The 23177-nt window shown below is 42.0% G+C and overlaps 2 protein-coding genes across 2 annotated transcripts in view; both read left to right on the top strand.

Moving 5' to 3' along the window:
* Positions 1 to 272: 272 nt before the first annotated feature.
* The window catches only part of LOC310649223 (olfactory receptor 12D3-like), a gene marked incomplete at its 3' end in the record, with an annotated part of 92108 nt that continues 69203 nt past the window's right edge, over positions 273 to 23177 (top strand). The window contains 2 exon segments of the mRNA XM_083377528.1: positions 273 to 334; positions 789 to 859.
* The window catches only part of LOC310650046 (uncharacterized protein), a gene marked incomplete at both ends in the record, with an annotated part of 33234 nt that continues 10847 nt past the window's right edge, over positions 791 to 23177 (top strand). The window contains 2 exon segments of the mRNA XM_083378884.1: positions 791 to 1418; positions 1421 to 1579. Coding sequence (XP_083235010.1) covers positions 791 to 1418; positions 1421 to 1579 — 787 coding nt within the window.

Below are 23177 nucleotides of genomic sequence, written 5' to 3'. Positions count from 1 at the left end.
CCTTTCCACCGTAGTGGTCCCTATTTTTCTACTTGCATTTTTACGTGCTTTCGAACTGCTAGGTTGGTTTCGAACTGCTATTTTTCTACTTGCATTTTTACGTGCTTTAGAACTGCTAGGTTGGTTTCGAACTGCTATTTTTCTACTTGCATTTTTACGTGCTTTCGAACTGCTAGGTTGGTTTCAAACTGCTAGGTTGAATTAAAAATGTTCCTATCCAATTTTAAACGTCTTTAATATTTTGTACAATAGCACATTTTATGAAGACAAATTGCATTTGGAAAGACTGAGAACACTAGGTCACAGCCTGATAGCTTGAATCAAATGGAATTATGTAAGTACAATTGCATTTATTTTTGTGGCATTGTTCACTGGAAACAAATGTTCTTTAAAGCAGATGTTGTATATAAGCAGATACAGTCTGGGTATGTGTTGCCCGGAAGGAGAAATCTCATACTATGAACAAGAACAAATGAAAAAGAATGCTATGGATTTGATAGACTAAATTGAGAGAGGGGAAAGTACATGCAATAAATCCTGAACTGAATACTTGTTTAGGACTTTGTTTTGCCAAGTATAGGGACTCCAAACTGAGCTACATATCTATTCTATGAAAATGCACACACAGAGACTCAACACAAAACAAATTTAATGGTAGTATATGAGATAACCTTTTAAAAGAGGCAATTCTTGACTGAATGCCAATGCCTTTTAGAAAATTATTAACATTGACATATCAGGTACTGTAATGCTTTCTCAAATCACTAACTTTTTTTTCCTATTTGCAGAGATGAAGAACAGGACAGAAGTGTCTGAATTCATTCTTCTGGGTTTAACAAAGGACTACAGGCTACAACAGGTCTTATTCACATTTTTCCTGCTGTTCTATGTAACCTGTTTATTAGGAAATGGGGCCATCCTGGTAGTCACTCTGGCTGAGCCTCGGCTCCACACACCCATGTATTTTTTTCTGGGAAACCTTTCTTGCTTAGATATGTTCTACTCTACAGTGACTGTGCCAAAAATGCTAAGTGGCTTCCTTAGAAACTATCAGTCAATCTCCTTGACAGGCTGCCTCACTCAGCTGCACTTCTTCCACTTCCTGGGCAGTAGTGAGGCTGTGCTGCTGGGTGTCATGGCATATGATAGATATGTAGCTATTTGTCATCCTCTGCGTTATACTCTAATCATGAGTAAATGGGCTTGTATTACATTAGCTGGGGCCACATGGGCTGCTGGCTTCTTTCATGCCTTGATGCATACAGTGGTGACCTCTCAAGTTTGGTTCTGTGGCCCAAATCTCATTGAACACTTTTTCTGTGACATCAAACCCCTCCTCAAATTAGCTTGCAGTAGCACAAGCCTCAACCTCATCCTGCTTAAACTTGTCACAGGTTCTATTGCTCTGAGTCCCTTTTTTTCACACTTCTCTCCTATTTTTACATCATCTCCTTCCTCTTCTTCAAGGTACAGTCATGGCAGAACCGTTGGAAAGCCTTTTCCACCTGTGCATCCCATCTGAGTGTGGTGGCCATCTTCTATATTCCAGTACTTTCCAACTATATGGTTGCTTCTGCTAGTGATTCTTCTGAGAATGATATGATCATTTCTGTGTTATATAGTGTAATCACACCAGTTTTAAATCCCCTGATCTACACACTGAGGAATCAAGAAGTCAAATTAGCTATAAAAAAGTTTCTAAACAAAAATGTTCATTTTGAAAGGGATTAAAGGTTGGTACATTTGAAAATAAAGGAAGTGTTGATGAATATTTCAAACCATGCTTATGGGTTTGATCCATTAAAATTCTTTCTATACTATTCATGCACTGATGTCATGTTATAGTGACTCAGAGTCCAACATGAGGGATTTCAAATGCATTACTACATGAATGTTATTACATGTTTCATTCCTACTTCTTTGGTAAATTTGTACAACTGTTCATTTTAATTTATTTGCACATTGTTGTTGTTGTTAGTTGCAAAGTCATATCCAATCCATCACGACCCTATGGACAACGTTCCTCCAAGCCTTCCTGTCCTCTACCATCTTCTGGAGTCCATTTAAGCTCAAGCCTACTGCTTCAGTGACTTCATCCAGCCACCTCTTTCTCTGTTGTCCCCTTCTTCTCTTCCCCTCAACCTTTCCCAGCATTAGGCTCTTCTCCAGTGAGTCCCTCCTTCTCACTAGGTGGCCAAAGTATTTGAATTTCAGGATCTGCCCTTCTAAAGAGCAGTCAAGGGTGATCTCCTCTAGGACTGACTGGTTTGATTGCCTTGCAGTTCAAGGGAGTCTTCTCCTGCACCATAGTTCAAAGACCTCAACTCTTTGGCGCTTAGCCTTTCTTATGGTCCAACTTTCACAGCCATGCATTGCAACTGGGAAGACCATAGCCTTGACTATATGCACATTTGTTGGCAAGCTGATGTTCCTGCTTTTAAGTGTGCTGTCTAGATTTGCCATGGCTTTCCTCCCCAGGAGCAAGTGTCTTTTAATTTCTTGGCTGCAGTCCCCATCTGCAGTGATCCTGGAGCCCAGGAAAATAAAATCTGTCACTCTCTCCATTTCTTCCCGATCTATTTGCCAGAAATTGAGAGGGATAGATGCCATGATCTTGGTTTTCTTAATGTTTAGTTTCAACCCAACTTTTGCACTCTCCTTCTTCACTCTCAAGAAGAGGCTCTTTAGTTCCTCTTCACTTTCTGCCATTAGAGTGGTATCATCTGCATATCTTAGGTTGTTGATATTTCTCCCAGCAATCTTAATTCCAACTTTTGATTCATCTAGCCCTGCCTTTCTCATGATGTGCTCTGCATATAAGTTAAATAGGCAGGGCAACAGTATACAGCCTTTCCGGACTCCTTTCCCAATTTTCAATCAATCAGTGGTTACGTGTCCAGTTCTCACTGTTGATTCTTGACCTGCATATAGGTTTCTCAAGAGACAAATAAGATGGTCTGGTACTCCCATCTCTTTAAGAACTTGCCACAGTTTGTTGTGATCCACACAATCAAATTCTTTAGCATAGTCAATGAAGCAGAAGTAATAATAATAATAATAATAATAATAATAATAATAATAATAATAATAATAATAATAATAATAATAAATAATTTAATTTTTATACCGCCCTTCTCCCGAAGGACTCAGGGCAGTGTACAGGGCAATACAATAAAATACAGTAGAGGTTTTTCTAGAACTTCCTAACTTTATCCATGATCCAGCGTATGTTAGCAATTTGATCTCTAGTTCCTCTGCCTCATCGAAATCCTGCCTGTACTTCTGCTAGTTCTCGATCCACATACTGCTGGAGTCTAGCTTGTAGGATTTTAAGCATAACTTTACTAGCATGTGAAATGAGTGCAATGGTGCGATAGTTGAACATTCTTTGGCACTGCCTTTCTTTGGAATTGGAATGTAAACTGATCTTTTCCAATCCTGTGTCCACTGTTGAGTTTTCCAAATTTGCTGGCAAATTGAGTGTAGCACTTTTACTGCATCATCTTTTAAGATTTTCAATAGCTCAGCTGGAATACTGTCACCTCCACTAGCTTTGTTGTTGCTCAGCTTTCCTAAGGCCCATTTCACTTACATTCTAAGATTTCTGGTTTGAGGTCAGTGACCACCTCATCGTGGTTATCAGGGATGTTAAGCTTGTTCTTGTATAGTTCTTCTGTGTAATTTTGCCACCTCTTCTTAATCTCTTCTGCCTCTGTTAGATCCCTGCCATTTTGGTCCTTCATCATGCCCATTTTTCCATTAAACATTCCCTTCATCTCTCCAATTTTCTTGAAGAGATCTCTGGTCCTCCCTATTCTATTGTTTTCTTCTATTTCTTTGCCCTGTTCATTTAAGAAGGCATCCTTATCTCTTCTAGCTATTTTCTGGAATTCTGCATTCAATTGGGTGTATCTTTCTTTTTCTCCCTTGCCTTTCACTTTCCTCCTTTCCTCAGCTATTTGCAAAGCTTCCTCAGACATCCATTTTGCTTCCTTACACTTCTTTTTCTTTGGATGGTTTTAGTTGTTAGCTCTTTTACAATGTTGTGAACCTCCGTCCATAGTTCTTCAGGCACTCTGTCTATGAGATCTAATTCCTTAAATCTATTTGTCACCTCTACTGTATACTCGTCAGGGTATACTTGAGTGGCCTAGTGCTTTTCTGTACTTTCTTCAGTTTAAGTTTAAATTTTGCAACAAGAAGCTCATGTTCTGAGCCACAGTCAGCTCCTAGTCTTGTTTTTACTGACTGTATAGAACTTCTCCATCTTTGGCTGCAGAACACATAGTCAATCTGATTTCTGTGTTGACCTTCTGATGATGTCCATGTGTAGAGCCTTTTCTTGGGTTGTTGGAAAAGAGTGTTTGCTATGACCATCATATTCTCTTGAATAAATTCTGTCAGCCTGTGCCCTGCTTCATTTTGTACTCCAAAGCAAAACTTGTCTATTATTCCAGTTATCTTTTGGTTTCCTAGTTTAGCATTCCAATCCCCCATGATGATAAGCACATCATTTTTTGGTGTTAGTTCTATAAGGTGCTGTACCTTTTAATCTAACTTTCAACATCTACGTGTGCATGTTTCTCAGTTTCTGATAATTGCATATAAGTGTGCATGTTTCTCAGTTCAGTTTTTGTAAATGTGGGTAGATTAGTGAATGTTGCTTTATTCCAATTTTAAAATAGCATCTTCCTAAGAAAATAATCACAAATATACAATAGAAAAAAACAATACAATGGTTTGTTTGTTTTTTGCTTTTTATCTAAATCTACTTTTGTGTAATTAAATATGCTTCTCTCCTACATGCCTGGAAATGAATTTTCATTTCACCTGCTTTCTACTTTACACACACACACAATTATTGTGAGAAATTGTTCCATCCATATGTTTTGTTTATGTGTGTCATCCTTCAAATAATTGTTGACTCCTGGTGACTGCCCAGATTAAATTTTGCAGTTTTTGAAACAATATTTCAGAAGTGGTTTTCCATTGCCTGCTTCTTAGGACTGAGAGAGAATAACTGGCCCAAGTTCACAAAGCTGGCTTTTTATGCCAGATTAAAACTCACAATCTTCCAGGTTCCAGCTTGATACCATAACCATCTAAAGTGGTTATTAAAGTATTTTTTAGAGTTACAAGGTGGAACTACAACTCAGTCTCCTAGATTCTATTTATTTATTATTAGATTTATAAATCTGCCTAACACAAGAAATATAATTCTGGGCAGTGTAGTACAATCTAAGTTGCTATCAGATATCAAAGAGACAGTAAAAGAATCCAGCTAAAGGTTTCAATCCTTATAGGCTTTAATATCAAAGATTAAAATATTTTGCTGCTGCTATTTTGTGGGTTGTTTTTGTTTCTACTGGAATATAGGTCCTGAAACAGGGATACTTTCATCTTCTGAAGTTTTCTGCAGAAAGCCAAGTTTATCTCGACATGTGTAAATTCTAGACTGTGCTGAAAGAGCTTTCCTCCTGAAATTACTGTCATATAAGACTTAGTATGGAGGTTTGCTACACTCCAAGAACTTGCCTAGGTTTCTAGCCTCAAGGGCATGGGCCAAAGGGCAGAGTTCAAAGGGCATGGGCCAAGAGGCATTTGGAGAATCTTCCCTGTGCATTAAAGGCCATCCATAGATAAAGATGTTCCTTAGTCTTCTACAATTAGCGAAGATATTATGGCCATTTTTTGTCTGAACACTTTAGGGCCTGAATAAATATTCATATTTACGTAATGTACTATTGATTTTACTTACTTTGTACTGTATTGTACACTGCTTGGAAGATCTGCAAGATTGGGACAGTCTATAAGAAATGAAAAAGGAGGAAAGATCAAACTTCTGTAAATTCCTTTTTTTAAATATATATATATATATATACAAATATTAACTTTGTAACATATATTCTATAGGCACGTACAATATGATTCTGGTTTTCTAATTGCTACAAAGTTGGCTCTTTTTTCTTCTTCTTTGTCTCTGAAAGCAGAAATGACTCTGATTCCCCTAATAATCCTTTTAATTATTTTTCTCAAACAGTGACATTAGGGAAAGAGAGGCATCACTAATGACAAGAAATCAGTACAGATACATTCTTTTTCATATCATTTTAACTGTTGTGGATTTCTTATTTAATTTTAATCTTCTATTGAATTTAAACTTTTAACTACTTGGTTCCTGACAAGAGTACTGTATAGATCCTTCCTTCCTTCCTTCCTTCCTTCCTTCCTTCCTTCCTTCCTTCCTTCCTTCCTTCCTTCCTTCCTTCCTTCCTCCCTCCCTTCCTCCCTCCCTCCCTCCCTCCCTCCCTCTCAAACTACCTGAAAAAAGTTGCTGCAGATTTTGTAGCAAAAGGCTGAGAAAGAATGACTGGTTCAAGGTCACCTAATTTTACTTAAAGCAAGACTAAAACTTTATCAGTTTCTACCCAAATGCCTTTTATCATTTCTAATCTTTGAATGAACCATAACAAGTGCAAAATCAATCAGTAAATCAATCAGTCACTAGCATAGTTTCATTCCGCTTTTTTAAAAAATAATAATAATGAGGAAGCATTATATAATTAGGCCAGTAAATTTAGAATGATGAGAAAAAGAAATACAGTGTAGATTTATGCACCATACCATTTTAAGCATCTTTAAAAACACAGATTTTGCCTTGATCTATGTATTTGAAGAGCATGATTAACTATAATGGGGAGATGAAAAACATTGTGCTTGAAAGTGTGAATCAAAATGACCTATTGTCAATTCTCAAATTAATGCAAAATTGAAGAAAATTTAATTTTTGTATTCTGCAATTCTCTTCAAACTCCAGTCCAAACCAGTGTTTATTTTTTAAAGAATGTATATTTAAGAAACAAATAGTGAAAAATAATTGTGAATTTACTTCTATGTGTTTATGGTGTGCAATGGATCCATGTAATTTAGTATAGACATTATTACATTTATTTGTTTGTTTGTTTGTTATTTAATATTTATTTATTTATTAATAAAAATTAGTAAACAATTAAAGCAGTTAAAACTATAAATACATTTAAAACATACAGGAAAGTGCATCTGAACATATACATGCAACTAGGAAGGTTTAGAAATACAGCAGTGCCATCTCATTTTGAAATCATCAGTGTCTTATCATCCAAGCTTCCTCAACTCTGCCTTGCAAGTGCCAGACTATCAGAAATAATCAAATGACCTGAAGCACAATATGCTAGAAGGTGCATATTACTCCGGCCTGGTACGTTAGTGATAAAAATGTGTCTATCTAATATATAAAAGGTACTCTTTTTTGCCTTTGTTTTTGTTATGTACTGGGCTTGTGGTGTTACACCACATGAGTTGCTGGAGCAGCTAACGGCTCTCCAGCAACCCAGACTAGCTGTCTCCGGTCCTGCAATTGGTTAGCCCCAGGCAGCAAGAGTGGGTTCAAACCCATTGGCTGCCGCCTAGGGGCTAGACTATACATTGTGGCTGGTTGCAGCCCAAGATTCCAGTACAGTTCTGGCAAGAATAAAGCATGTGTTATCTTGTACTCAGCCTCGTGTCTTCCTTCCAGCACCCAAGAGCCCATGACTTAACAGTGGCGACGAGGATGTGATCCTGCTTTGCTGATTAAGAGCTGTAGTCAATGAGGGGTTGGCAGCACACGCTGGAGGGAAGAGGTATTTCCCCCCCAAAGGCCGGCTAGTAAGTCACACTAGTGGCCTCATGCTCAGTGGACGCATTCCCTGAGCCTAGAAGCAGGATCTGAAGATTGCAGGAATCTGAAGGAAGAATGCCGAAGGTCAGCAAATTAAGAGAGTTTGATGTGAAGCATCCGGAAGAATGGCCATCTTACCTTTCGCAAGTAGAAAACTATCTGAGAGCAAATCAAATTGCGGAGGAAGGCCTGAAGGCTGCCACGTTGCTTTGCGTGTGCAGCCCAGAAACTTTTGACCTAGCAGAGTATCTTTTTGTGCTGATGCCCATTGAAGCAGTATCATACGCAGACCTTAAAAAGAAGCTAACTGGGCACTTCCAGCCTAAGATGTCGGAGATGGTGTGGCGATTCAAATTCAACCAAAGAATGCAGCTACCCAGGGAGATAGCCTTGGAGTTCATTGCGGGCCTAAGACAGGCCACACGCCTTTACAAGTTCTCAAAATTAGAAGAACGACTAAGAGACCAGCTCATCTGTGGCCTTCGGAACAGAACGCTTCAGCAGAGACTGTTTGCTAGACCCAACTTAACATTTTCTGAGGCACAGTATGAGGTGATGGCCGGCGAAGCCACCAGGAGCACAGTGCAGGCAGTCCAGCCTACCAAACCTTCAAAAGTTGAAGAATCACTCCATCTAGAGGTCGTGAAATGCACCAGAGAATTCTCAAAAAAGAAGAACCCGAGATCAACAGACTTCAAAGGCAATCTAATGCACAAAACCACAACAACCACCAGCGAGAGGACGGTTACAAGGCAGTTTTCTTACCAAGATGTAAGGGGTGCAGAGGCAACCATCTTCACGCCAAATGCAGATTTCACTCGGCCACGTGTAGAGCTTGCAGAAGAACAGGCCACATCATGGTGGTTTGCAGAGCCTGCCAGAGAGACCAGCCACCCAAACACCAGTCAGAAGAACCGACTAGGAGAAGTACTGGTGCCTAGGATCTAGTTAGTGTGGGATTCTTCAGAAGCTGTAGAAGCGTGTGCCACACCGGGGCTCAATGCCCCCTCAAACCCAAACTTAAGCTCTTGGTAGAGCTACAAGGAGTTCCATGTAAGATGGAATTAGATTCCGGCTCTGCACTCTCAATCATTTTGCAAGACACATTTGATTTTGTGTCTAGGCGCAGTAATAATTGGGCTAAACTAAGACCCTCAGATATCATTTAAACGGATTTTCAGAATGCTCACATTAAAGTTAAGGATGAAGCCACATTATTGGTAAAATTTAAAGGGGTTTTGGGGCACTTGGATGTAATAGTAGTAGGGGGCCAAAGAACGAGTCTAATTGGACTTGATTGGTTTGATACCTTAGGTATTCAGATTACTGGTATAAACCAGACACAAACTGCAGACCTCATGTCAGTATGCGAAGAATATGTGGATGTTTTTGATTCAACCCTGGGGACATACACAGCCCTGCCTATTTCTTTTAAGTTAGATCCTAATGTTGTTCCAATTAGGGTTAAACCTTGCAGGGTCCCCTTTGCCTTAAAGCACAAAATTGATTCCGAAATTGATAAGCTTGTTGTACAGGGCATGTTATAGCCTATTGATGGGGGGGAGTGGGAAACTCCTATTGTCACCCCACTTAAGTCCAATGGGGAAGTTTGTATTTGCGCTGATTATAAATGCACATTAAATAAGGCCCTCAAGCAACACCCTTACCCGGTTCATGTAGTCAACCATATTTTAGCCTCCTTGCAAGAGGGAATCATTTTTGCTAAACTTGATTTAGCACAGGCCTATCAGCAATTGCCAGTTGATGAAGCCACAGCCACGGCTCAAATGATTGTGACTCACAGAGGGGTGTTCAAAGTTAAATGCTTACAGTTTGGAGTCAGTGTTGTACCGGGTATTTTCCAAGGAATTATGGAACATACACTTAAGGGCATCCAGGGCATCTGCCCTTATTTTGATGATGTTCTTATTGCAGGGGAATCCCCAGAAGTGTTGGCCGGAAGGCTCAGGGCTGTTTTGCAGAGGCTTCATGAAGCAGGCCTCAAATTTAAAAAGAACAAGTGTAGTATTGGGGTTTCATCAACATAATTCTTGGGGTTTTGAATTGATGCTAACAGCATTCACCCCGCTGATTCTAAAGTGAAGGCCATAAAGATGGCTCCTAGGCCCAAATCAAAAGGAGAGCTGCAAGCATTTTGGGGTCTCCTAAATTTTTATCATACATTTCTACTGCATAAGGCAGCAATAGCAGAGCCCCTCCACAGGCTACTTGACAAAAAAGCTCCTTGGAAATGGACTAATTTACATGAAAAAAGTTTCCAGGACTTGAAAGCACTACTGTCTGAAAACTCCATGGTAACTCATTACATAGAGTCTAAACCTGTATGTCTTGCATGTGATGCATCTCCTTATGGAGTGGGGGCAATCTTAAGCCACTTAGAGAAAAAATGGGAAACAGGCTCCCATAGCATTTTACTCAAGGATTTTGTCCTCTGCTGAGCAGAACTATGCCCAGATTGACAAAGAGGCCCTGGCCATAGTTGCTGGAATTAAAAAAAAATCATGATTACTTATATGACAGGGATTTCACTGTCTACACTGACCACAAACCTCTGTTGGGACTGTTCACAACAGAAAAACAACCCCCCCCATATACTATCTCCAAGAATGTTGAGATGGTCTATTTTTCTGTCTGCATATAATTTTAAACTAATTCACAAACCAGGGAAGGAAATGGGCCTCACTGATGGCCTCAGCAGACTACCACTGCCACTAATGGATCTAGATCCAGCTCCTGCTGCTAGAATATTGTCCATACAGGACAGTCCTGAGTTTCCCCTCCATGCAGGGGACATTGCTGCTGAAACTGCAACAGATAAAATACTTAGTAGAGTATTGTCATGGGTGTACATAGGTTGGTTGGAAAAAAGTCCAGGCTCTGAGTTTCAAAGTTTCTTTGTCATGAGACATGAGTTGTCTGCACATAAAGGGTGCATTTAATGGGGGGGACAGAGTCATAATTCTCACTTCCCTAAGAAACAGGGTCTTACACTCCTTAAATGAAAGCCATCCAGGCATTGTCAGAATGAAAGCCTTAGCTAGAAGCTACCTTTGGTGGCCTGGCCTTAATAAGGCCATCAAGGGTCAAATCCATGGTTGTTATACATGACAGCAATCGAGGCCTGAAATGCCACAGGCCCCAGTTCACAGGTGGGAGGAAACACACACTCCCTGGTCTAGAAGTAATTCCAGTTCCTAAGATGACTACTGCTAGGACCATCCAGGTGCTGAGAAAACTCTTTGCAACACATGGGTTGCCTGATGTCTTAGTTTCTGACAATGGGGCCCAATTCACTGCTGCTGAATTTCAGGCTTTCCTTAGAGCTAGTCTCATCAGACATGCAACGTCTGCACCCTTTCATCCATCGTCTAATGGTCAAGCTGAACTCTTGGTGAGGACAATGAAAGAGGCACTCAAGTGCATTGTCACAGGTGACTGGCATCACAGATTGGCAGATTTTTTACTCTGCCAGCATTCTACACCCTTCATGGCCACAGGTAAAAGTCCTGCAGAACTATGTTGGGGGAGGCATTTGATTACTAAACTGGACAGGTTGCACCCAGATAGAGTGGCAGCAGAAGCCTCTCGACCAACGCTTCTGAGGGGGCTGCACATGGGTTATTTGGTTTGGGCCAGAAACTATGGTCAAGGGAATTTATGGGTTCCTGGTCAAATAACCAATCTTATGAAGTGGGGTTGGAGGGAGGGAGAGTTGTCAGTAGACATATTGTTCAACTCAGGAAAAGGTTTCCAGAATGGCCACTAAGTGAGGACTGCATCATAAGTCCCTCCCAAGGTCCTCAAACTTGCGGCGAAGCCAGCCCTTACTTGAACCACCAGGGTTTTTCCTTCTCAGCGGAGATAGAATCTGAGGAAGAACCAGGTAGCACAGGAGTGCAACATGGAACCCCTGACCAAGTGAGCCAGCCGAACCTCAGCAACTGCTCTGCCTACTCTGCAGAACAAACTGATTCTGGGGTGGGCCAATCTGGTGAGGCCAGCCAGAGTGTTTCAATTCCCCTTGACATGGAGCACAAAGGGACATGGTCTACCCAGCCCACTGGGCAAGCTGGTAGACCACAAGGTGATTGGAACTCCAAGACGTTTCTCTAGGCCACACAAGCCTCCTGCGTACCTCACAGATTACATTGTAAAATAAAGTGATGTATGGTGTTTTCAAACTTGTACCACTAACTACAGAAACTTGGGCAATGTGAAACTGCCATTACTGAAATGAAAGCCTGTTCATTTGACGTTGTTTAATCTCATTGTAGCCACAGTGAAATTATTATTATTTATTATTTTTATTATTATCACTACAGTTGTATGTGAGTTGATTAATAAGTCTGGACAGCTGTCAAGACTAAATCGTGGTTGTCATAGTCTGAACTAAGGGGGGAAGGGGTGTTATATACTGTGCTTGTGGTGTTATACCACATGAGTTGCTGAAGTAACTAACAGCTTTCCAGCAACCTAGACTAGCTGTCTTCAGTCCTGCAATTAGTTAGCCCCAGGTGGCAAAAGTGGGTTCAAACCCATTGGCTGCCGCCTAGGGGCTAGACTATACATTGTGGCTGGTTGCAGCCCAAGATTCCAGTACAGTTCTGGCAAGAATAAAGCATGTGTTATCTTGTACTCAGCCTTGTGTCTTCCTTCCTGTTGTGTAGTGGGTCCGACGCAAGGAAGAGACGCCAGCCGGAGTGTGAGTTCAGCTCTTTATTGGAGGGGAGTAGTGAACTGGGGAATGAGTGTTACCTGGCCTCCTTAAATACCTAGCCAGGTAAGCGGACAGCCAATGGGGTTGGCCCTAGGTTTCCCGCCGAAACTGGGTTTCCCGCCAAAACCGTTCAGGCCAACGCCCCCTGGTGGCTGTTGCTATGCAGGTGCCTGCATACATAACACCCTTCCCCCCTTAGTGAAGAACCACATAACAATGAACAACTAACTATAACTATATACACTGTGTGTTAATGATAAAAAAACAATGCAACTGTGTAGGGGTCATTTGCACACATAGTCCGACAGGTAGGCAGGTGTCCTGTGGGGCCGGGTGGACCGTCTGGGTGTGGCCTGGCCCTGGGCTTGGATGGCTGGTTCCTGGGGCCTCTGTACTGGGTTGAACAGAACTGGGTTCAGGAGGCCCTCCTCCTCTGGCTCCTGTCCTGTGTGGTTTCCGGTTGGGCTGGCCTCTCCTGGGGTGTGGCTCTCCAGTTGGGCATGTGTGGTGCGCTCAGGGACTCTTCCTCTGAGCTGGTCAATGTGTCGCATTATGTGTCTGTCCCCCTCCACCCCCACAATGTAGGAGAGAGGTCCAGTTATTTCAACCACTGTTCCTGGAACCCATGGGTGCCCTGCCCCATAGTTCCTTGCCCAGACCAGGTCCCCCACGTTGAGAACTCTGTGTGCTGGTGATGATGACGATGAAGAGGATGATGATGCTGATGGTGGTGGTGACCTAACCGTCTCGGCTGCTACCCAGTCTGGGTGTAAACGGTCCAGCTTGGTGATGAGGCGCCATCCCCATCGCAGCTCTGCTGGGCTCTTCCCAGTAGCAACGCATGGTGTAGTGTGCTGGGCGATTAGGAATTTGGCCAGTCTGTGGTGCCAGTCCTCGCTAATGATGTGCCGGAGTGCGTCTTTGGTCGTCCTTATCATCCATTCGGCTTGCCCGTTGGTCGATGGATGGAAAGGCGCAGAGGTGGCGTGCCTAATCCAGTTCACCTTCAAGAACGCCTGGAAATCAGCCTGGCAGAGATGGCAAAGATCTCGGCTTATTTGAAAGATCACTCGCAAGAACGTTATGTTATGGAGTGGAGAAAATGGATTGAGTATATCCAGAACAAATATGGGACTAAGAAGTTTCATGTAGCATTTGAATAAGTCTTCCTTTCTTTTCTCCTTTTTTTTCTCTTTTTTAATATATTTTATATTAATAGTGTTTGTAGTTATCCTATATGAGCTAGAGAGAGATAGATTTTAGAGTTTATGGTTGTTAGCATATGGATGTTTATGATTGCTTTTTTTGGTTTTTTATACCTTGTACTTAGCTCTGGGAAGTCGGGGGGGAGGGGAGGGGGGAGGGGTAGGGAGGGAGGGATAGGGGAGGGGTAGGGGGATTGTTAAAGATAAAATGTATGATAAAACTTTTCAATAAAAAAAAAAGAACGCCTGGAAATCAGTAGCGGTAAACTGCGGCCCATTGTCAGACACAATTAGGTTGGGGAGGCCGTGTGTGGCAAAGAGAGCTCTGAGCACCTGGATTGTCCTCCCCGAGGTCATGTTGGGCACTGGGACTACCTCCAACCACTTGGAGTGGCTGTCCACCACTACTAAGAATAGCTGGCCCTGGAATGGCCCTGCATAGTCAATGTGGATGCGGGACCAGGGTGTGTGTGTGGCCTCCCACCTGTGCACGGGTGCGTGTGGCATTTCTGGTCTGGATCTCTGGCATGTGTAATAGGCCTTGACCCATTCCTCAATGTCCTTGTCCAGCCCTGGCCACCAGAGGTAGCTTCTGGCCAGGGCCTTCATCCTAACCACCCCCGGGTGTCCCTTGTGTAAGGAGTCCAATACCCTGCCCTGTACTGCGGTGGGAATGATGACTCTGCTTCCCCAGAGGAGGCAGCCCCTGTGTGTGGAGATCTTGTTGCGCCTGGTGAAATAGGCCTGGAACTCAGGTCCCGGGGACTTGTCCTGCCACCCTGTGCAAACCCAGGAATGTACCCTGCTCATGATGTTGTCTGTGGCTGTGTGGCTGGCAATGTCCTTGGCATGAACTTGGCATTCTGGCAGCTCCTGCAGTGCTAGGATCTGTGTGGTTGGGGCTGGGTCTGGATCAGGGGTGTCTATGGGTAGCCTACTTAGACTGTCTGCGTGGCCCATCTCCTTCCCTGGCTTATGCACCAGTTTGCAATTGTAGGCTGCAAGGAAGATGGACCACCGGAGCATTCTGGGGGACAGGATTTGTGCGGTCTGCCTGTCTGTTGTGAACAGGCCCAGGAGTGGTTTGTGGTCCGTGTAGACAGTGAACTCCCTGCCATACAGATAATCGTGGAATTTTTTGATACCTGCCACGATTGCCAGGGCTTCTCTGTCAATTTGGGCATAGTTTCTTTCTGCTCCAGACAGCGTCCTGGAATAATAGGCTATGGGGATTTGCACCCCATTGGGCTCAAGGTGGCTGAGTACTGCGCCCACACCGTAAGGGGATGCATCACATGCGATGCAAATGGGCTTGGACTCGATGAAATGGGTTATTGTGGACTTATCCGACAGTAGTGCTTTCAAGGCCTTGAAGCTATGGTCGTGGGCGGCAGTCCAGACCCATGCTGCCTGCTTGTCTAGTAGCCTGTGGAGTGGCTCTGCAATGGCTGCCTTGTGTGGGAGGAATGCATGGTAGACATTCAACAGGCCCAGGAATGCCTGTAGCTCTGTCTTGTTCTTGGGTGTGGGTGCTAGCTTGATGGCCCTCACCTTGGATTCTGTGGGGTGAATTCCCCTGGTATCTACTCTGAACCCCAGGAATTCTGTGGAGGGCACCCCTTTGCTGCATTTCTCCCTTTTGAGTTTAAGTCCAGCTGTGTGTAGCCTGGACAGTACCTCCCTGAGCCTACCTGCTAGTTCTTCTGCTAACGCTCCTGCAATCAGGATGTCATCAAAATAGGGGCAGACTCCTGGGATGCCCTTGAGTGTCTTCTCCATGACTTCCTGAAAAATGCCAGGAGCCATGCTAACTCCAAACTGCAGCCTGTTCACCCGGAATGCCCCCCTGTGTGTTACTATAGTTTGAATGTCAGCTGTAGCCCGTGTGACTGTGAGTTGCTGGTACGCCTGCGCAAGATTGAGCCTTGCAAAGATGGTGCTGCCTTGGAGGGAAGCACGAACATGGCTGACCGTGAGGACCGGGTAAGCGTGCGGGTTTAGGGCACGGTTCACTGAAAACTTGTAGTCGGCACAGATCCTAATTTCTCCATTGGATTTGAGGGGAGTGACGATTGGGGTTTCCCACTCCCCCCCGTCAACGGGCTCTAAGATTCCCTGGGCCACTAGCTTATCTAATTCATGCTCTATTTTTTGTTTGAGCGTGAAGGGGACTCGCCGCGGCTGGACCCTAATTGGGGGAACATTCGAGTTAAGCTTGAATGATATGGGGGGGCCCTGTGTACCTGCCCAGTGTCCCGTCGAAGATGTCTGCGAACTCCTTGCAGACGGTCTCGACGGGGTTCCCCTGGATCCAGTGGATCCCGGTGACTGCGATTCCCAGGGCCTCGAACCAGTCTAGGCTGACTAGGCTGGCTCTCCGGCCTTCCACTACTACAACCCCCAGGTGCTCTTTGCGACCCTTAAACCCCACCGAGACGGTGGCCTCCCCTCTTACCTTGACCGGTGAGTTCTGGAAATTGGTCAAGGTTAAATTTGTAGGCTGTAATTTAATCTGCTGCTTGCTCCGGCTATTTATGTAGTTAAGGGTCTCGTCCAAAATGATCAAGACTGCTGATCCGGAGTCAAGCTCCATGCTGCAAGGGGTGCCTTGCAAGCAGATTGTTAATCTAATTTTAGGCTTGAGTAGCCGGCGGCTACCCGTGTGATTAATGGCCAGCCGTCTCTCAACATAGCCAATTCGCGTTTTGGTCGGGGCCCCAGTACCTTCGAATGGTGATTCCTCCGGCTGCAGCTCGTGGATCTCCTCTCGGGGGTGGTGGCTATGGCAGACCGTGGCTATGTGGCCTGTTTTCTTGCAGAGAAAACTTGCAAGAGGCTGTGCACGTGGTTCCCACCACACCCTGCACACTTCTGAGGGTTGGCAGTGTTGCTGGGAGGCCTGGGCTTGTCTGGCCATCTGGCTCGCTGGTCTGGGGTCGATTTCCGCTGGAGGAGGTCGATGCTCTGGTCGTCCTCCTCCAAGGCAAATTGCTCATGAATGCTGGTCACCTGGTTGCCACACCGGGTTTCCTGGCAGGCTTGGATGGCCCCGCAGGCCGCTTCGTGGGCGAGGATGGCATCCTCGGCTTCCTGGAGCGAACCCTACTCTCTCTCAAACAGGCGCTCTTGCAGCCGCCTGTCCCGTAGACTGCAGATAAACTGGTCCCGTAGCCACTCCTCCAAGTTCGTGAACCTGCAGGCAATGGGGGCTTCTCATAGGGCAGCGAGGAAATCGGCACCCATCTCATCGGGACGCTGGTCCCTTTTTTCGAATTGTGACCGCGCGGCCACCTTGGAGCGCCGGGGCTTGAAATGGGTGTTGAGTCTGGCCATGAGGTCCCAGTACGTGACGGTGTTGATGGCCTCCTGGGGGAACAGGTTTGTGGCAATCTCCAGCAGCGCTGGCCCCCCGAGGCAAAACAGTGCTGCCGCCTTCGCACCGTCCTCTGATATCTGGTTGAACTGCATGTACAGTTCAACGTGAGCCAGGTAACGGCCCCAGGTCTCGGGGTGGCAGGTGTCGAACTCGCAGGTTTGTCCGGCTCTTGCCATGGTGGTGCGTTTGCGGTCTCGGTCGCGGTGCGGTGTGCGGTCTCGGTTTCAGATGCGGCGACCGGCGTGGACCAGTCGGCTGGTCAGCTGGCGGTCGTGGGGGGAGAAGGAAGGAAAATGCCTTTTCCTTCAGCTCTTGGTCGGCAGCAATCCCACCTTCGTCGCCACTGTTGTGTAGTGGGTCCGACACAAGGAAGAGACGCCAGCCAGAGTGTGAGTTCAGCTCTTTATTGGAGGGGAGTAGTGAACTGGGGAATGAGGGTTACCTGGCCTCCTTAAATACCTAGCCAGGTAAGTGGCAGCCAATGGGGTTGGCCCTAGGTTTCCCACCGAAACTGGGTTTCCCGCCAAAACCGTTCAGGCCAACGCCCCCTGGTGGCTGTTGCTATGCAGGTGCCTGCATACATAACACTTCCTGCACCCAAGAGCCCATGACTTAACAGTTTTCATCATAATTTCCCTTCTGGCCTGTATAATAGTGGTGGACAAGTACTGCAGTAGATTTGCAACGATAACATTGAGGTAACTTCATATGGTAATAGTAAAACGTAATTATTATTCATTTTACAACCAACAAAGGTATTAATAGAAACCACACAACATACAAATTATTGCAGGTTCCCCTGTTGGGAAGGGGAAAAAATATTCCTTTGGGAGAAATATTTCTATAACTTAACCAAACCAAACCAAATCAGACCAAATCAAACCAACCAAATATCCTTCTTTGTTACTAATTGGATGAACAAATTGCTTACAGCCTTAACTGAAAATATCTATTCCCACATAAGCACACTACTTCATTAATTTCTAACTTCTCCCCAATGGCACCAAACCATATTTTATATACCAAGCACACAATGCAACGCACAAATCATTCAGGACATATTCTGATTTGAGGTTTGGCTTCCTATATTCTGTCTAAATGTACCTACTTGATTTTCCAGCTCTTAGGCAACTCTTCAACAATCATCTTTATTGAACTGAGTAGGAAATTTCCATAAGGTAAAAACTGCCACAATATTTTATAGATATTAGATACTTACCTAATAAATGTTAGATATTGGCATTTTATTTGCGGATCTCAGTTTGATCTATACATTCCTTCCATTATGGAAATGCAATGGAAACTATACAAACTCTAGTGTGATATACCTGAAGATATGTCTAAACAACATTTCAAAAGAAAAGACAAAGGAACCTTTATGCTTTACCAGATGGAGGCACTTCTATATATATAAAAAAGGGTCCATGCTTTATCTACCTTTTGAGAATTTTTTTAAAAAAATGAGATTAAAACATGCATTGCCTAATTCATTTAAGTTTTTTAGTTTATAGTATGAATTTAATCTGTATGAAGGCATGGAATCAAGTTCAAATATTGAACAAATGGGCCTGTTGCTCATCTCCTCAGTGCTGGCCAGTTTCCTGTGATCATCCATAAAACAGGTTTTAGAACTATAATTAGTAATGTGTGAACTTCCAGCAAGGTAAATATAATGGTTTAGAGTAAGACTTCAAATTGAGTAGTGGAAACTTTAAATAAACCATTTTACCTGACATTATGAAACTGTAGTTGGCTTCCTGGGTTTGGACAATATTCTTTGCAATAACGGGGTTTATAGAACTTCCAAGACTCAAATAAATCCCATTAACTATCCTGGTAAATGCACCATCTAAAACCAATAGTTTATAAGGAAGCATTTGAGCACAATTACAATCTAGATTTAGTGAATATTCTCCAGTCATAAATGTTGCCAGTAACTCTGGATATATTGGAAATGATTGACCTTTGAAGCAAATATTTCACATAGCACCATTTGTTGCCCTGAAAAACAAAGCACAATACTTAGAAAAACGAAATAAAATGAAGTGTCATGAACACTCATAGCCTATACTTGGAGAAAGTAGTTCAACATATGCTGAATTTAACTCATATTCAGAAACTTTGGACTCATGGCAAAAAAATCAGAGTTGTATTTCTCTTCTTCAGAGGCGAAAGCAATTTTACATTAACTCTATATTCTGCAGAAGCATATTTGTACTAGTAAATGTTAATAAATCCAGCAAAGTCCTCTCTATTATAGTACAGATGTAGATAAGCTGCTAAACAGTATTAATAAAATAACAATCCTGATTTATTCAAATATCAATAACTGGTCTCTTTTTTTTCTGCAATGGTCTTCACTTCAGTTGGAAAATTTGTTATGTTTTGTTGAGTCTGTTGATCTCTTTATCACTTAGTGCTTTCCTTGATTTGACCACCAGAGTTCCAAGGATGAATACATCTCAATAGATTGAAACCTTATAATTTATGTCCCTTAAATACACAAGGAAAGGTATGGGAAAAGCCAACATATCATCCATCCTTACCCTTCCTTATTTGCCATTATGTGAATAGATTCATCATTTCTATTATGTTGAGTTTAATTTTTCAGAATTTACAAATTATTTCTAAATAATGAAAATTTGCTTTAAAATTATAGTTCAAATTTAGCATTTGAATAAGTGCTGATGTGATATTTATATTGCTTGCAGTCATTTTATAAGAGTTAAAGTGCGATAGATTTAATAGTCTATTGTTGTTTGCATATGGTAGATTATGATTGTTTCTACTTTTATACCTTGTATTTCGCTCTGGGAAGTTGGGGAGGGGGGCGGGGGAGAGAGGGAGGTGTCGGGGAGGGTTGGGAAGAGGGGAGGGGGTCAGGAGGGGTTTGTTTTTTTATAAATAAAATGTACTGTAAAACTTTTCAATAAAAAAAAATAATGAAAATTTGCTAATATTTCACACTATTTTGCTCCTTCATCATGCCTCCAATTTTGTTTGTCAACATCCAGACTGGTGTAAAGACACCAAATGGTTTTACATGTCTTGAAAATTAAAGTCTAATGATAATATATTGAATAAATGCATGAAGTATTTGTATGGATTGAATTTAATTACAAGATTTATGATTGAATGCCTGTATTAAAAATGGCTTTTTTGTTGTCATTTGTATAGCACTGTGAAAGTCTCTCAAAACACTCACTTTTTTTCCCTACTGACAGACATGAAGAACTGGACAGAAGTATCTGAATTTATCCTCCTTGGTCTAACAAGGGACCACAAGCTACAACAGGTTCTCTTCATACTTTTTCTGCTGCTCTATATAGCCTGTTTATTGGGAAATGGGGCCATTCTGACAGTCATTCTGGCTGAACCTCGGCTTCACACCCCCATGTATTTTTTTCTGGGAAACCTTTCTTGTTTGGATATATGCTACTCAACAGTGACTGTGCCAAAAATGCTAAGGGGATTACTTAGAAAGCATCAGTCTATTTCTTTTATTGGCTGCCTCACTCAGATGCACTTCTTCCACTTCCTGGGCTGTAGCGAGGCTGTGCTTCTGGGCATCATGGCATGTGACCGCTATGTGGCTATCTGCAACCCATTGCGTTATACTCTCATCATGAATAAATGGGTTTGTATTACCCTATCTGGAGTCACATGGACTACTGGGTTTTTTTATGCCTTGATGCATACAACTGTGATCTCTCAACTTGTTTTCTGTGGCCCCAATCTTGTCCCACATGTTTTTTGTGACATCAAACCCCTCCTGACATTAGCTTGCACTAGTACAAGACTTAGTTATGTCCTGCTAAATCTTGTTACTGGTTCAATTGCTTTTTGTTCTTTCTTTTTCACTCTTCTTTCCTATTTTTACATCATCTCCTTTCTCTTCCTTAAAGTCCAGTCATGGCAGAACTGTTGGAAAGCCTTCTCCACCTGTGCATCTCACCTGACTATTGTGGCAATGTTCTACATACCAGTATTGTCTAACTATATGTTTGCTTCTGCCAATGGTTCCTCTGATAAAGACCTGATTGTCTCTCTTTTATACAGTGTAGTTACACCAGTTTTCAATCCTCTGATCTACTCTTTAAGAAATCATGAAGTAAAAAATGCTATAAGAAAGATTCTAATTAAGAATGCCATTTTTGAAATTATATGAGTGCTTCTATTTTTTGTAAAAGAGATTAAATGCTGCTCAAGGTACTCTAATGCTTAGTTCCATGTTACACAGAAGAATTATTTCTATATCTTCTCCTTCTTTTAAGGTCATCCTATAATTACCTCAAGTTCCTGAAGCTGTTAAAGTGGTTTAAAATATGCCACCAAATGGACCTAATTTCTTTCTTTTTTAATGTGTCATTCCATGGGCTTTCTATTTTTACCATTGTAATTTATTTAAATTAAAATGCAGGATTTATATTTTTAATTGGGTTTATCCTTTTATTGCATATTACTGAAAGACATTAGGAACTAGTAGGATCAAAATCTGAAAGAATGAATACAGCTAGAATTTTATATTGTAAATAATTTTTATTTCCCCCATTACTTAAAAAAAATACTACTGATGATTCTGGCATACTGTACATCTGTAATTTCAATAAACTTTCTCAAGAGTGCATAACAGGAGGTTCTTTCAAAAGTAAAAGAGAAAATGAAGATCTTCAGCATGGTTTTAAATTTAAATCAGTTAAATCCCAATACCTTATGGTGAATAAAGCATTATGGTGGATTTGAAAGAAAAGTTATGCACATTTTTCTTAGTTCTTTTTACCATTATTCCTTTAGCTGGAATTTCAGAAATTGGATGAGAAGCATCTCTACATATGTATAAATATGTACAACTACTGCTATTTGTGAGCTAGGGAGATGAAGCCCCACCCAGCCTAGGAGTTGTTCAAATTGCTTCATGAAATATAACAGACTGCTTCACGAGCATGTTTGTCCTCACTTCAGAACATACAAAATAGTTGATTGACATTTTAAAGCAACCTTTTTAGAGTATTCCTTTGCCTGATGTTTTTAAGAATGTTCTTTTTCACAGTCCTGCTTTTGATTGATCACTGAGGATAATAATAATAATAATAATAATAATAATAATAATAATAATAATAATAATAATAATAATAATAATAATAATAATAATAATAATAATAATAATAATAATAATAATAATAATAATTTTATTTATATACCGCCCTTCTCCCGAAGGACTCAGGGCAGTGAACAGGGCAAATATATAAAAAATACAAAAATACAAAAGTTAAAAGAAAATTAAACATATGCCCGACTAAAAACAGTAAATGCAAATATTAAAAATGACCATAAAACCCAACCCATCCCCCATCAGGCCTGGCCGGCTTGTTCAAATAAGAGTGTCTTCAGATTGCGACAGAAGGAGTGAAGGTCGGGATCAGGGCATTCCCTTGATAACTAATACAGCAGATAGCACATGTCAGGGCAAAAGCTTACTTTGGTACTTCATGGATCTTGGTTTCTACTTGTTTCTTTTTATTTATTTATTTTCCCCAACTCTTCCCATACATATCAACAAATATACTATAATATTTTATCAAGTATTAACATACATTCTTTTTACATTCTTATCTATCAGATACCCTTAATAATATAAATACATACACATAAATTTTGGTGTTGCTCGTCCATTTCCCCTTTCACTGTACACACACTCCTTCTCTCTCTTCCCTCTTCTCTACCTTCTTTCTCCCTTTCTTCTCTTTCTTCCCTACTTCCCTCTTCTTCTTCTCCTCTCCTCTTTCCTTCACCACTCCCCTCCCATTTCTCCTCACTTCTCCTCCTCTTCTCCTCCAACCTCTCTACTTCCTCCCCCCTCCTCTACTCTTTTCCCTCTCTCCTCTCCTTTCTTCCCTCTCATTCCTCTTCAGATACAGTTCAGGGGTAATGCCCGAGCAACTCTTTCCCTAGATTTTCAATATCTATATTAGGTATAATAACATTAATTTTCTATTACATGAATACTTCTATAAATCTGACCTTCTCAGTGTATCCTTCTACAAATAATTATAGTACCTCCAGTTATCCAATACTGTATTGCCTGGCTCTCCCTTCTTATCTCCTCCTTTTTCTTCCATCTAAATTAGTGTTTAACCATATTCTCTTCTCACCCAATCA

The sequence above is a fragment of the Vipera ursinii genome (genome assembly GCF_947247035.1).
Source record: "Vipera ursinii genome assembly, chromosome: Z".
NCBI classification, from domain to species: domain Eukaryota; kingdom Metazoa; phylum Chordata; class Lepidosauria; order Squamata; family Viperidae; genus Vipera; species Vipera ursinii.
This window is presented reverse-complemented; position numbering and strand designations above follow the sequence as displayed.